The sequence below is a fragment of the Chelmon rostratus genome, chromosome 23 (assembly GCF_017976325.1).
Source record: "Chelmon rostratus isolate fCheRos1 chromosome 23, fCheRos1.pri, whole genome shotgun sequence".
In the NCBI taxonomy this organism is placed as follows: Eukaryota; Metazoa; Chordata; class Actinopteri; order Chaetodontiformes; family Chaetodontidae; genus Chelmon; species Chelmon rostratus.
Genome location: NC_055680.1, coordinates 17,668,456 through 17,683,025, shown reverse-complemented (window position 1 = coordinate 17,683,025; position 14,570 = coordinate 17,668,456). Strand labels below are relative to the sequence as shown.

At 44.1% G+C, this 14,570-nt stretch overlaps 1 protein-coding gene across 2 annotated transcripts; it reads left to right on the top strand.

The window, feature by feature from the left end:
- Positions 1–14,463, top strand: LOC121626922 (NACHT, LRR and PYD domains-containing protein 3-like). Of its 2 annotated transcripts, none has more exons than XM_041965670.1 (15): positions 1–55; positions 1,163–1,237; positions 1,329–1,448; positions 1,800–1,934; positions 2,205–2,339; positions 2,618–2,758; positions 3,258–3,336; positions 3,494–3,722; positions 3,877–5,659; positions 5,746–5,919; positions 6,306–6,479; positions 6,882–7,055; positions 7,867–8,040; positions 12,057–12,103; positions 12,212–14,463. In XM_041965670.1, the coding sequence occupies exons 2-15, from the start codon at positions 1,194–1,196 to the stop codon at positions 12,739–12,741; spliced, it is 3,939 nt and encodes a 1,312-aa protein (XP_041821604.1). In that variant the 5' UTR covers positions 1–55; positions 1,163–1,193; the 3' UTR covers positions 12,742–14,463. The 2 variants fall into 2 exon arrangements, with proteins under 2 accessions (XP_041821604.1, XP_041821605.1); XM_041965671.1 differs by lacking the exon at positions 1–55 and adding an exon at positions 311–415.
- The last annotated feature ends 107 nt before the right edge of the window (positions 14,464–14,570 follow it).

Sequence of the window (14,570 nt, the reverse complement as noted above, 5' to 3'; positions counted from 1 at the left end):
TGGAGTTTACTTTCACTTTCAATGCTCGCTGCTCGCTGCTGCTGCTTCTCTTCAGGTAATGTAACGACGTTTTTCACGGTTTTACACTTGAATGACTCTCTGCTCGTCTTGTCAGCGCCAGCTGCTGTTAGCTCGTCGAGTAAAACCGGCAGAAATCTGCCGCTTGTTCGTCAAAACGTCGCTAAACTGGACCCAGAAGGTCCAGCGTCCCGCCCCAGTCTGCGCCATGATGGATCAACAGCGGCTCAACAAGAAACACACGGAAGAGATCCTTTCCAGTCATCTGTCAGTGTTATTGAGACTTTTTGATTGATTTCAGGACGTCATTGAATCTGTATAGATCTACATTCAGGATCCAACAGCGGTAGAAATACAGTACATTTACTCAAGTACTGTACTGAAGTACAATTCCCAGGTACCTGCACATTTCCGACAGTCACAGGAGACATTTTATGACTGAACAAGTACTTTTACTGCTGATACTACATGAAGCTGACAACACTTGAGTACTTTTACTTGAGTATTTGTTCATTTTTGTATTGTTACGTTTTCTTCAGTGAAACTTCTTGTTCTTCAGGTGTGTTTGCAGGTCACATGGTTGCATGTTCACCTGTGGCGCTCCAATTTAAACGCTCAACAACAACAAGTTCAGCAGCTCATTTCTGTTCATTCAGCAGTCCAGTGCTGTTTGAAGCTGCAGTTAATGCCTATAACTAGACTAATTTACAGGAAATATTGTAGGTAATGATTAGGAATGTTTAGACCCCTAAAAAAATCAATGTTATTTATATTCTTGACAACACAATGTTCATTTAAATTATGTTTATATTGACAATGACTCAGAATGTTATTATATTGGAGGTTTAATTGCTGGTGTTGGTGTAAAATAATCAGCTGCAAGGGACTCTGTAGATGGAGAGACTCTGTCAGACCATAACAGTCCACATCTGTCCTTCTGTGAGTCAGTGAATGTAAATGGTCCTCCATGCAGCTTTGTGACGCCATCTAGTGGACTGATAGCAGAACAGCAGCTCTGACACTGAAACAGACGACAACAGCCAGATAAAGGAGGAGCAGCTGATGTTTTTGGCAGGAGAAACGATGTAAAGGATGAGTTCAGCTGAGGTGCCGATGAATGATTTGTGTTTCCTCTCCTGATCAGATTGTGTGCGAGCTGATGTGAGTTCAGCAGCATGAGTCGGTGTGAGGAAGATGAGCGTCAGACCAGCACTCAGAGGTGAGATGAGGATCTCTTCTCCATGTCAGAGCACTCAAATCACACCACCGTCAGTATTCACACTCAAAGCTCTGCATGTGTTGTGTTGAAGCCCAGAGCAGCAGGGCACACCGGAATCTGCTGGACCTGGACCCGAGCCCAGCTGTGTCTCCCTCAGGAGTGACCGCTCAATGCAACTCCCCATCAGTTTTAAACGTTTGTCTGACAGACAGTAAGTAGTTCTCAGTATTAAAATTGTGTTGTAAGTACGTCCTAAAATGTTCACATTTCCCTCCTCGTGTTGCTCACTGCTGATGTTTGTCCTCATTAAATCCGCCTGACCATGTTGTCCTAGAACGACTATGAAGGTTAAAGGACAGGGTCACATTTTTACCAGTCTGTCCCTAAACGACACTCACATGCCCACATGTACGCTGAAAGCTGAGGATAATACGAAGCTTCAGCACAACCCCAAGATTTGATCATTTTCTTGTTTGTAGCTGCAAGTTTCTCCAGAAGATTCTGCATCTGAAGAATAAAAAGTGATTTTTCACACCTGGTGGCCTTCCTCTCTGTCCAACAGGATCTATGGGAGACCAGGCGCTGCTGAACCTGATCCTGGACCTGAACTTGGATCCACCTGTATGTCCTTCAACAGCGAGCGGTCAAAGGTTCGCCTCATTGACTTGAAAGGACAGCCGCCGTCTGCTGCGAGGGGGTAAGCTGTTAAAAACATTAAAACATTACAGATTCATGTTACATGTATTTAAATTCCCACATGTTGAAGCTGCTCCAGTTCTATAGTAAGAAATTTAGTCTTAGGTTGATTCTGTTTTATGGTGATGATACACAAAGTACAAAGTGCTATTGAACTTTGTTGTGTTGATCATTTTGTTGTTGATAGCTGCTAGTTTCTCCAGCAGCTTCTGTGCCTGAAGAACCAAGAAGTGAATTTCCATCCCTGGTGGTCTTCCTCTCTGTCCAACAGGATCTATGATCCAGAGGATCCAGCCTCTGCTGCACCTGAACCTGAACCTGGATCCAGCTGTGTGTCCTTCAAGAGCGACGGGTCAATGGGTCGCTTCATTGACTTTAAAGGACCACAGCCCTCTGCTGTGAAGAGGTAAGCTGATGCTGAGAGATGCTAGTTGCTAACGAGGGCTAACCCTTAATCCACTGAGTGGTGGAAAGTAAGTACAGTTACTCAAGTTCTATAGTAGGAAATGTAGTCCTGCGTTGGTTCCGTTTTATGGTGATGATACACAAAGTACAAAGTTTTATTGAACTTTGTTGTGTTGATCATGTTCTTGTTGATAGCTGCTAGTTTCTCCAGCAGCTTCTGTGCCTGAAGAACCAAAATGTGAATTTCCATCCCTGGTGGTCTTCCTCTCTGCCCAACAGGATCTATGGGATTCCAGCCTCTGCTGCACCTGAACCTGAACCTGAACCTGAACCTGGATCCAGCTGTGTGTCTTTCAAGAGCGACGGGTCAATGGGTCGCTTCATTGACTTTAAAGGACCACAGCCTGCTGCTGCGAAGAGGTAAGCTGTTAAAAACATTGAAACATTACAGATTCATGTTTTAACTGTTATTTATCCAGAGAAGTTTCTCAAACATGTATAAACAGACAAAATGCTAACGTAGGCTAACCCTGATTTCATGTTACACACAGTTCGTAGCTTTGGTTTGATCCAGTTTTCTCTGATGTTCTCTGATGTTTCACTCACTTCACTTGCTGCAAGTTTATTGTGACTCACCAACAATTTGTGCTTGACAAGTAGCATCCAGTTAGCTTGTGTGAGCTGTGTGATGCTGTCCACGGTATTATAGGTGACAATAGAAACTGGAGGGACTAAACCAGACAAGCTGGTGAACCAACACAGTAAAGTGGAAGCTGCAGAGAAATGCAGACTGGACTGTTGATTCACAGCGGTTAATGTCAGGGGAAACCATCTGACTCAATGTTTTAATCAACACGCTTGTGTTTGTTTCTGTATGGACGGACGTAACATGAGCTAATTCTTCATGATCCCTCCACAGAGTCCACCAGGAGAGCTCAGAGGTTCCCAGTGTTCAGTCTGCCCAGCAGCATCAGACTCACCTGGACTCCATATTTATGGTCTGTACATATACAACAGCAATTCTTACATCTGTCCTCTTCACAATAATGTCCATGCTGCACTTTTGGGACCAGTGGACTGTCAGTCTGTCCAACATGGATCGGATGTTTGGTTCCATGATTTCAGTTTTGTGATTCATATAATAATCTGTTCCAGCTGCTGGAGGAGAACATTGTCACTTTCGTGAAAGACGAGTTAAAGAACTTCCAGAAGCTTCTTGGTTCAGGTTACCCAGAATGCTTCGAGAGTGAGAGGGAGGATGAGGAGGTGTTGGTTGGTGAGGATGAAGAGCAGAGGAGGTGCAGCAGACAGGCATTTCTGAAGATCACACAGCACTTCCTGAGGAGGATGAAGGAGGAGGATCTGGCTGACCGTCTGCAGAGCAGTAAGAGGATTTCTGTAAAGATTGAACCTGCTGGATAAATGGGACATTCACTGATGTCTCAAGACATGGATGAAAATATGTTTATATTTACATTCATTAAAGTCATTCAATTTTAGCAATCACTCACAAAAATATATTTTGTGTCTTCATTCAGAACATTGTGCTGCAGTTTGTCAGCGTCAACTTAAATCCAACCTGAAGGAGAAATTCCAGTGTGTGTTTGAGGGGATTGCTAAAGCAGGAAACCGGACCCTTCTGAATCAGATCTACACAGAGCTCTTCATCACTGAGGGGGGGACTGGAGAGGTCAATGATGAACATGAGGTCAGACAGATTGAAACAGCATCCAGGAAACCACGCAGACCAGAAACAACAATCAGACATGAAGACATCTTCAAACCCTCACCTGGAAGAGATGAACCAATCAGAACTGTGATGACGAAGGGCGTGGCTGGCATTGGGAAAACAGTCTTAACGCAGAAGTTCACTCTGGACTGGGCTGAAGACAAAGCCAGCCAGGACATACAGTTCATGTTTCCATTCACTTTCAGAGAGCTGAACGTGCTGAAAGAGAAAAAGTACAGCTTGGTGGAACTTATTCATCACTTCTTTCCTGAAACCAAAGAAGCAGGAATCTGCAGGTTTGAGGAGTTCCAGGTTGTGTTCATCTTTGATGGTCTGGATGAGTGTCGACTTCCTCTGGACTTCACCAACAATGAGATCCTGACTGATGTTACAAAGTCCACCTCAGTGGATGTGCTGCTGACAAACCTCATCAGTAGGAAACTGCTTCCCTCTGCTCGCCTCTGGATAACCACACGACCTGCAGCAGCCAATCAGATCCCTCCTGAGTGTGTTGACATGGTGACAGAGATCAGAGGGTTCACTGACCCACAGAAGGAGGAGTACTTCAGGAAGAGATTCAGAGATGAAGACCAGGCCAACAGAATCATCTCCCACATCAAGACATCACGAAGCCTCCACATCATGTGCCACATCCCGGTCTTCTGCTGGATCACTGGGACAGTCCTGGAAGATGTGATAAAGACCAGAGAGGGAGGAGAGCTGCCCAAGACCCTGACTGAGATGTACATCCACTTCCTGGTGGTCCAGTCCAAACTGAAGAACATCAAGTATGATGGAGGGGCTGAGTCTGATCCACACTGGACTCCAGAGCACAGGAAAATGATTGAGTCTCTGGGAAAACTGGCTTTTGAGCAGCTGCAGAAAGGAAACCTGATCTTCTATGAATCAGACCTGACAGAGTGTGGCATCGATATCAGAGCAGCCTCGGTGTACTCAGGAGTGTTCACACAGATCTTTAAAGAGGAGAGAGGACTGTACCAGGACAAGGTGTTCTGCTTCGTCCATCTGAGTGTTCAGGAGTTTCTGGCTGCTCTTCACGTCCATCTGACCTTCATCAACTCGGCAGTAAATCTGCTAACAGAAGAACAATCAACTGACAATGAATCTGCAGAGACACACTTCTACCAGAGTGCTGTGGACAAGGCCTTACAGAGTCCAAATGGACACCTGGACTTGTTCCTTCGATTCCTCCTGGGACTGTCACTGCAGAGCAATCAGACTCTTCTACGAGGCCTGCTGATACAGACAGGAAGTAACTCAAAAAACGATCAGTTAACAGCCGAGTACATCAAAAAGAAAATTGAAGAGGTTCCCTCTGCAGAGCAAAGCATTAATCTGTTCCACTGTCTGAATGAACTGCATGACCGTTCTCTGGTGGAGGAGATCCAACATTACCTGAGTTTAGGAGGTATCTCTACAAATGAACTGTCTCCTGTTCAGTGGTCAGCTCTGGTCTTCATCTTACTATCATCAGAGGAAGATCTGGATGTGTTTGACTTGAAAAAATACTCTGCTTCAGAGGAGGCTGTTCTGAGGCTGCTGCCAGTGATCAAAGCATCCACGAAAGCTCTGTAAGTGGCATTTATTCATCAATAAATACTCTGCTATCATTCAGCAGGATGAATTACAGATAACTTCTTACTTGCTGTCTCTGCAGACTGAGTGGCTGTAACCTTTCAGAGGGAAGCTGTCAAGCTCTGTCCTCAGTTCTCAACTCACAGTGTGCCAGTCTGAGAGACCTGGACCTGAGTAACAACAACCTGCAGGATTCAGGAGTGGAGCTGCTGTCTGCTGGACTGGAGAGTCCACACTGTACACTAGAAACTCTCAGGTCAGATCAAGTCAGTTTGTTGTAAATTATTAAAGCTGTTTTTGAACTCGGATCATTTTAAACTGCCACTCTCATGTCAAGATTTTAATTTTCACAGAACAGAAAACTGAACTTTCCAGTGTATTTTGTTCTGGTTCAGAGTCCCATATTTTGCCTCACGGAATATGGACTCTGTCTGAGATTCTTAATTTTGTTTTAAAATCATGTGACTTAATATAATGTTATGTTTTTACTGATTCAGTCACATCTCCAACATGTTTTGAGTAAAACAGCTAAGATTTCAACCCGTGCTGAGAAGAGATTATGTTTACTGTTTCACAAAAACCCCACACTCAATATTTCATCACAAATGTTATTTGTCTTCTTGTTCATTATTTCCTCTTCAGACTGGGCGGTTGTAACCTCTCAGAGGGAAGCTGTCAAGCTCTGTCCTCAGTTCTCAGCTCCCAGTCCTCCAGTCTGAGAGAGCTGGACCTGAGTAACAACAACCTGCAGGATTCAGGAGTGATGCTGCTGTCTGCTGGACTGGGGGCTCCACACTGTACACTAGAAACTCTCAGGTCAGTTCAAGTCACAGTTCGTCGTAAATTATTAAAGTCATTTCTCTAAAATTTGTGCTCGGTTCATTTTAAACCGTCACTCTCATGTCAAAATTTAACATTTTACAGAACAGAAAACTGAACTTTCCAGTGTATTTTGTTCTGGTTCAGAGTCGCATATTTTGCATCACGGAATATGGACTCTGTCTGAGATTGCTAACCTTAATTTTGTTTTAGAATAATGTGACTTGATATCATGTTATGTTTTAACTGATTCAATCACATCTCCAACATGTTTTGAGTAAATGGCAAAGATTTCAACCCGTGCTGAGACGAGATTATGTATACTGTTTCACAAAATCTCCACACTCAACATTTCATCACAAATGTTATTTGTCTTCTTGTTCATTATTTCCTCTTCAGACTGGGCGGTTGTAACCTCTCAGAGGGAAGCTGTCAAGCTCTGTCCTCAGTTCTCAGCTCCCAGTCCTCCAGTCTGAGAGAGCTGGACCTGAGTAACAACAACCTGCAGGATTCGGGAGTGGAGCTGCTGTCTGCTGGACTGGGGGCTCCACACTGTACACTAGAAACTCTCAGGTCAGGTTTCAAGAACCCATTCAACTGATGACTAATAAAATAGGATTCACATTAACCTGTGTAGGATTGCGTCTGATACCATGATTTGTCGAACTAAGCCTCAGCAGTAGTTTGTAGACCCACATAATTACTTTCCAGGATTGAGGATTGAATGGGGATTTTTATATCACGTCTCTTGTTTTAGTTTTTGATTTTAAAGATTTATTCTAAATTTGTACCTGGACGAATATGTATCTGAACAAAAAACAATCAAAACATAAAGACACAGCTGTGTATTTACAGCGTGGTTCATCAAGCAGCGGTTTCAGGCTAAAGACCAGACTAATTTCCTCTGTCTGGTGGCCACTTTGATTTACTACTGAAGTCAATGATGTCAAAGACTGAAATGATGTCAAAAACTGAAATGTGACCAATTTGATCCTCTAACTTTTTATGTAGCGCCATCACCAGGTCAACATTTTAATGTGTTTAGCCCTCTGGTTTATGACCAAATACCTGCAGAACTAATGACAATCCCATCAGACTTAGCTGTACTTTGTGTTTACTGCTAACTAGTTCATTAGAAACAAACATTATACTGGCTAAACATGGACATGCATTGCTAGCATTGTCATGGTGAACATGTTAGCATGCTGATGCTAGCATTTAGCTCAACGTACCGCTGTGCCTAAGTACAGCCTTACAGAGCAGCTAGCATGACTGTAGTCTCTTTATCATTGATTCAGCCATTGTGTGTATTTATTTTGGAGGCAGTTTCTTCTTGTATTTGACCCTCGGATCGTCTTCCATGTGTTGTTCTGTGTGTTTGCAGGCTGTCAGGCTGTCTGATCACAGAGGAGGGATGTGTTTTTCTGGCCTCAGCTATGAGCACCAACCCCTCCCATCTGAGAGAGCTGGACCTGAGCTACAATCATCCAGGAGACTCAGGAGTGAAGCTGCTGTCTGCTGGACTGGAGGATCCTGACTGGAAACTGGACACTCTCAGGTACGATAACGCCTGTAGCAGCCACAGTCTCTTCAGTTAATGATGGATATGAGTGTGATATGAACAATCACTCATGTAGGACACCTTTGCTCCAAACCTAAACACTGGTTTAACATAAAAAGGAGATATTTGTGTACGAGGTCTCAAGGAGAACATCTGCAGGAACAAATATGATAACTGTCTGTTAGTCATAATTATGCAGTTTGGACAGATCTCTGCAAGCTGATGGAACTGACTGTCTAGTTTGAGACATATCCTTGTTTCTTACCCAGGGTTGAATCAGTTTCATCTCTCTACAGAGATAGGTCCAGGACATATTTAGCCTAGCTTAGCACAAACAATGGAAGCAGGAGGAAACTGCTAGCCCAGCTCCATCAGAAGGTAAAAAAACAACATTCAGGTAACTTAAAAAGCAGTTATTAGTTAATTTAAACACAAGATACTTGTGCTCAAAAAGAGGATTCATTCTCAGTGAAGAACCTTGGAGCTCTAATCTGCCTCTATACCTGCCAAAGAGCAGTGATTCCTAACACGTCTCTGGGGGTCATCAGGTGGAAACCTCCCTTCAACAGTGTTTCGCCTACTTAGTCCCACTACACCTCCAGGAGGTTAGGCAGTGAACTCCGGCGTCCCAGAGTCACCCCCCCTAGTGCCAGTTCACACTGCTCCTACACAATCCAAACAGCACCGCCACGTTCAACTGACCCAGAGATGCTCCAGGTAGTGGCCAGTACCGATGCTACCATTTAACTATTGCTAATGCTAATGCTAACCGCTAGGAAGAACAGAAGAAGACAATACAGTTCCGATGCTACCATTTAGCTAATGTTACGTGCTAACCGCTACCTGCTAAGAGGAACAGAAGAAGACAATAAAGCTAGATTCACCTATACTGTTAATGTTAATTGCTAGCTACCAATACTAACTGCTAAGATACTATCATACTCTCACCGCTTTAGCTATTGTTAGCTGCTACAATGCTACCACAGGCCTAGATGCCACATGTAACTGCCGATTGCCACACTACCATCATCTACCCCTGCCTCTCACCAACTGCACCAAGAAAAAGCGGGGTGGGAATACAAACCCTGGTTCGGGTAGGGGATAGAAAATAAAGAGGTAGAGTCAAAAGATGAAAGTAGGGATTGGATACAGACCCTTGTTCGGGTAGGGGGTGGAAAATTTAGAAGGTGCTGAAGGTGGAGGCCTAAACCACAGACTAGATTTAACAGCCTCTTCTAACATTTCCTTCAAGAAGCAGCAAACCCTACCATTTCCTTCAAAAAGCAAACAGAGCAGGAAAACAAACCCTAACATTTCCTTCAAGAAGCAAACAAAACAGGAAAACAACCAAAAAGATCAAAAAAACAAGCCAACTCTGTATCTTACCACGCAAACTCACCTGAACAGGCCGCATGGTCCCAAAGAGAGACTCTAGCTGGCCACACCCCCACCTTATCTAAACTTCCTGGTTCTCTTCCTATTGGCAGAGCGAGAAGATGGGGCGGGGAAAGCAGAGCAGAGGAGAGGTGTCTTGTTCAGACTTTAACCTCTTCTCTTGCCGGGTTAGGCATGCATGTCCTCTGCCCCCCCCCCCCCCACCGTCCCTATTTCACCCCCCAACTACTATTATTTCTCCTGATCCATATCCACTGACTAGACCTAGCAGCCTCATCTGACATCTCCCTCACTGTCTTTCTTAAATTTTGCCCATGCACTCCCAGCTCCCTCAACAGTGAAACAGCTGACCCTGCAACAAAACCTCTACACCCCACTTCAACCGGACAGACCCTGGTCTTCCATCCCCTCTGCTCAGATTCTGTCTTTAAATCTGCATACTTAGTCTTCTTCCTTTCATAAGCTGCCTCCACTGAATTTTCCCAAGGGACTGTTAACTCAATAAAATACACAGTCTTTTTACTCATGGACCATAAGACAATGTCCGGCCTCAGATTACTATAAACTATTTCCTGGGGCACAACTAGCTTTCCTCCCAAGTCGACCTGCATTTGCCAATCATCAGCCCCTACCAGGCAGCCACCTACCTGCTTTCTCCCTGACTTAGCAGCTCTATTTTTCTCCCCCTCTCGAACAAACTGCACATCTAACCTCTCCTTTCTAGAACTTCCAGTATTCACCTGCTTCCTTCTCTCCTCAATGCCTGCGGCTAAGCTTCTCAGCACCTGATTATGCCGCCATGTATACCGGCCTTGTGATAAGCTAATTCTACAACCTGACAAAATGTGCTTTAAACTTGCTGTACCTGAGCAGAGTGGGCACGATTGATCGCCCTGTACCCAGAGACTTAGGTTCTGCGGGGTTGGCAACACATCGTATGTCGCCCCTATCAGAAATTTAATACGGCCTTCCTCCATATTCCACAGGTCCCTCCAACTAAGTTTCCTCTTCTCAACACCTTCCCAATTCAACCATTGTCCCTGTTTGGCTTGACCAACTGCTTTTGCCCCTCTTAACAACTCCTCCTGCCTACGCACCTGTTCCACTACAAGCTTTCTTTTCTCCTTTAGACCTGCTTTATTCCACACTGGTTTGCCTGGGCCAAGCCCCAAGCCTCCCCGGCCAAATTGAACATTTCCTACTATTTCTGCATGCCTAAGAGCTGCCTCTGCCTCCTGCACTGCTGCCCTTGGGTTCCATTTCCTCCCCCCAGAAGGATTCGGAACCACATTGCTAACTAACATGTCCTTACTCCCAGATAATAAAAGTTCTGTCCTAACCTTAGTGCATTTAAACTCCTCTGTTAGACTGGATACTGGCAGCTGAAGCATTCCTTTCCCATACAAAGCTACATTGCTCAAGCACCTGGGAGCACCCAACCATTTTCTAATATAAGAGCTAACTAGCCTTTCCATTCTCTCTGCTACAGATAATGGGACTTCATATACTGACATTGGCCACATTAACCTAGGATACAAGCCAAACTGCAAGCACCACAACCTCAGTTTTCCTGGGAGCCCTGATTTATCTATTCTCTCCAGCCCTTCTGCAACATCCTTTCTAAATTGCACAACCTGTTCAACATCATTCAGGTCCACATTGTACCACCGTCCTAGACTCTTAACTGATTTCTCCCTAATTGTTGGGATTTCCTCACCATCTATAGCAAACTTTCTATCACTTACTTTCCCTCTGTATATTGAAATACTCCTTGACTTACTAGGCTTAATCTTCATACTAGCCCACTTGAGATTCTGATTGACTTTATCTAACAACCTCCTTGTACATGGCACTGTTGAAGTTAGCAGTGTCATATCATCCATATAAGCCCTAATTGGTGGAAGACGCATTCCATTCTGCCGTCTCTCTCCACCTACGACCCACTTGGAAGCCCTAATAATTACCTCCATAGCCATTGTGAAAGCTAGCAGGGACACTGTACATCCTGCCATAATACCAACCTCCAATCTTTGCCAGCCTGTTGTGAGCTCTGCGATACTTGCACACAGTCTGATGTCTTGGAAATATGCTTTCACCAAGTTAACAACTATCGAACAACTATAGAACAGGACAGGACTTTTGAGATACTATATTCAAGTGTATTTGTACAACAAACATGGGTCGTAAATATATGAAAGACACCCTCTTCTAGTTCTTGGAAATGTCAGGGACTTTGATATGGAAAGATTTACTCGTCCTTACTTGACTTGTTTAGTCAAGACACTGTGAGACTTATTATTAAAAACAATCACTGGTGGAAGAGCAAAAGAGTGACCAAGGACTGAAACAACAGAGAACATACTGTAAGTTGGCAACAAATTCAAATAAGGAAATGACCTGATAAAGGTAGATTGGAGGGAAGTCTGGAACCAAAGACCACTTTTGAAGTGGGACTCTTGACTCCGACATCCTGTGGGTCAGTGTCAGTGTATGAGGAGGGTGGCGGAGGTGAAGTAATGATGCACACATTGTACATATGTGTATGAGGGTAATATAATGCCCATGTCTGCATGCTGAAAGAGGACATGCTGGTCTGACCCCCCCCCCCTTCCTTTCAGGGTGGAGCCTGCTGGAGTCCGATGGTTGAGACCAGGTCTGAGGAAGTGTAAGTGTGTTTTTATTGTGATTCATGAAAACAAAGCAGCGCACATTCAACCATCTTCAGGACATGAACCGATGATAGATCGATAACTCTTCTTGTTCTCTCCATCAGATTCCTGTGAACTCACTATCGACACAAACACAGTCAACAACAACATCAAACTGTCTGAGAACCGCAGGGAGGTGACATATGTGGACCAGGATCAGTCATATCCTGATCATCCAGACAGGTTTGAGCTGCATCATCAGCTGCTGTGTGGAACTGGTCTGACTGGTCGCTGTTACTGGGAGGTGGAGTGGAGAGGAGACGTTTCTGTATCAGTGAGTTACAGAGGAATCAGAAGGAAAGGAAACAGTATAGACTGTGTGTTTGGATTGAATGATCAGTCCTGGACTCTGGTCTGCTCTGATGCTGGTTACACTGTCTCCCATAGCAACAGAGGAGAATCCATCTCCTCCTCTGTCTCCAACAGGGTAGGAGTGTATGTGGACTGGCCTGCTGGCACTCTGTCCTTCTACAGAGTCTCCTCAGACACACTGATCCACCTCCACACCTTCAGCACCACATTCACTGAACCTCTTTATCCCGGCTTTGGGTTCTGTTTTTGGTCTGGGGTCTCTGTGTCTCTGTGTTCTCTGTAGGAGTTTCTGTTGAACAGACCAGTTGAGTCTGTGCAGCGTCAGTTACATTAATCTCTCGTCATAAATAATAGCAAAAATTCTGTTATTTACATTGTAAACTTCTTCCACTTCCAGTCCGTTAAAGATGGAAGCGTGTGTAAATTGTGGATACGCTGCTGACTTCCACCTTCTGCCGTTAACTCTTTGTTGTAGTATTGTGGCATGAGGAAAGTGACGGCAACCTCCAAGACCCAAGACAGTGACCACAGCCAGAGCAAGACAGGCTTCCCTCAATACACAACCTGAGGGACGTGGACCTCGTTAGTACCAGTCCACTTCATTCAAAGAGCTCCTTTACCACGTACAAGTCTTCAGTTTGGACTAGTAGAAGTTTTGGGTATTCAATTCCATGTTGTGATACTATTCGAGGATTGAACTTTGATTTAGAGTCAAGTCTCGTCTTTGAAAGTAGAAAAACAACTTTGAAAATTGCTGTCAAAGACTTTTAGAAAAGTCTTCAAACTTCACTGGTCTGTGGTAAATGACTGAAGAGAACAACACTTGAAAAACAGTTGCAAAGATGTTTTTAAAAGCCTGTCCTGCTTTCATGGTCTGGATTGTGTCACCTACTTATAACCATCAATACTTGTGACTGTTAAGTTAGTAAACCGGTTCCATTTTTTGTTTCATTTAGTTTTACTACCTTCTAAAGACGCTTTTCACCTGTTGCTATATTTTACCGTAAAGATTTGACCACTTTGTCGTGGGATCAATTTTCTGGCCAACAGTAGTTAAAGTCCTGTTACTGTGAAGCGGAAGTGCCTCGGAACAACAACGGCTTGACCATGAGGTGGTAGACCAAGCAGGCGCACTAAGCCGGGCCAACACGTGCCGGTAGCTTCATGAAATGGGTTTCCAAGGCCAAGCAGCTGCAGACAAGCCTCACATCACAGACGGATGTGAACCAACAGACAGAGTAATGCATTAAGTTCTTGTTTCACTGCAGGTTGCAGATCGTCTCCTGCTTGGCTTTGAGGTGCGTGGTTTTGTAGACCAGAGACAGGAGAGAGTTGAGTTTGTGCGACCGGCTGTTGAGCAGGTCGTTGGGGTCTTGATATTCATGTTTGAAGGGTATTGTGATGCTTCCCTGACCACGCGGATGAACTGCCTAGTCAGCTTTTTAGCGCTGAGTCAAAGAATGCTGCCACTGGACTCTGGTGTTCTTTGGAGAGATGAATCATCTGGCCGCCTGAGTCTGGGTTTGGTGGATGGTGGGAGAACACTACTTATCAGAATGTAAAGTTTGGTGAAGATTGGATCACCTCTCTGTGAAATTAACCTAAATTAACAGGCATTAGTTTTTGCTGTGATGCTTTAATGCACTCTCTGGATGCACCTTCTGGCCACTTCTGTAGCTGTTGGACAACAACGTCCCTCAACAAACACGTTGCCAGTATTGTTGATGTACTTGATGTTTTAGCCAAGCTGACATCTATTATTGAGAATCCCTCCCACCCCCTGCATGACACAGTGGGGGTGTAAATGCTGTACTTACTTTATACCCACCTTGTGCAATTTCTGTCAAAACTGAAATTCTCTACAATTCTTGGCAGTATATCTTTATGGCAATATATATTTTTATCTTTTCTTAAATATAGACCTTTGTATAAAATGTACATATATATACTCAGCTTTTATTTTTTATTTTGTATTTCTCTATTCTGTTATTTTTCCTACTGCTGTCTGCATTTCATTTTAATAAAGTCTATCTTATCTAAACACTGCCTCTGACTCTGTACTCCCACTGTTGGGACTCACATACTTTTAGTTTTCATTGTGTAAGTGTTGAA

Bases quoted from the DNA above. Each gene is read 5' to 3' on its own strand.
- LOC121626922 (XM_041965670.1), top strand. From the start codon at position 1,194: ATGAGTCGGTGTGAGGAAGATGAGCGTCAGACCAGCACTCAGAG. The intron at 3,723-3,876 runs GTAAGAGGATTT...GTCTTCATTCAG, and splicing joins GGCTGACCGTCTGCAGAGCA to AACATTGTGCTGCAGTTTGT. The intron at 5,920-6,305 runs GTCAGATCAAGT...TTTCCTCTTCAG, and splicing joins TGTACACTAGAAACTCTCAG to ACTGGGCGGTTGTAACCTCT.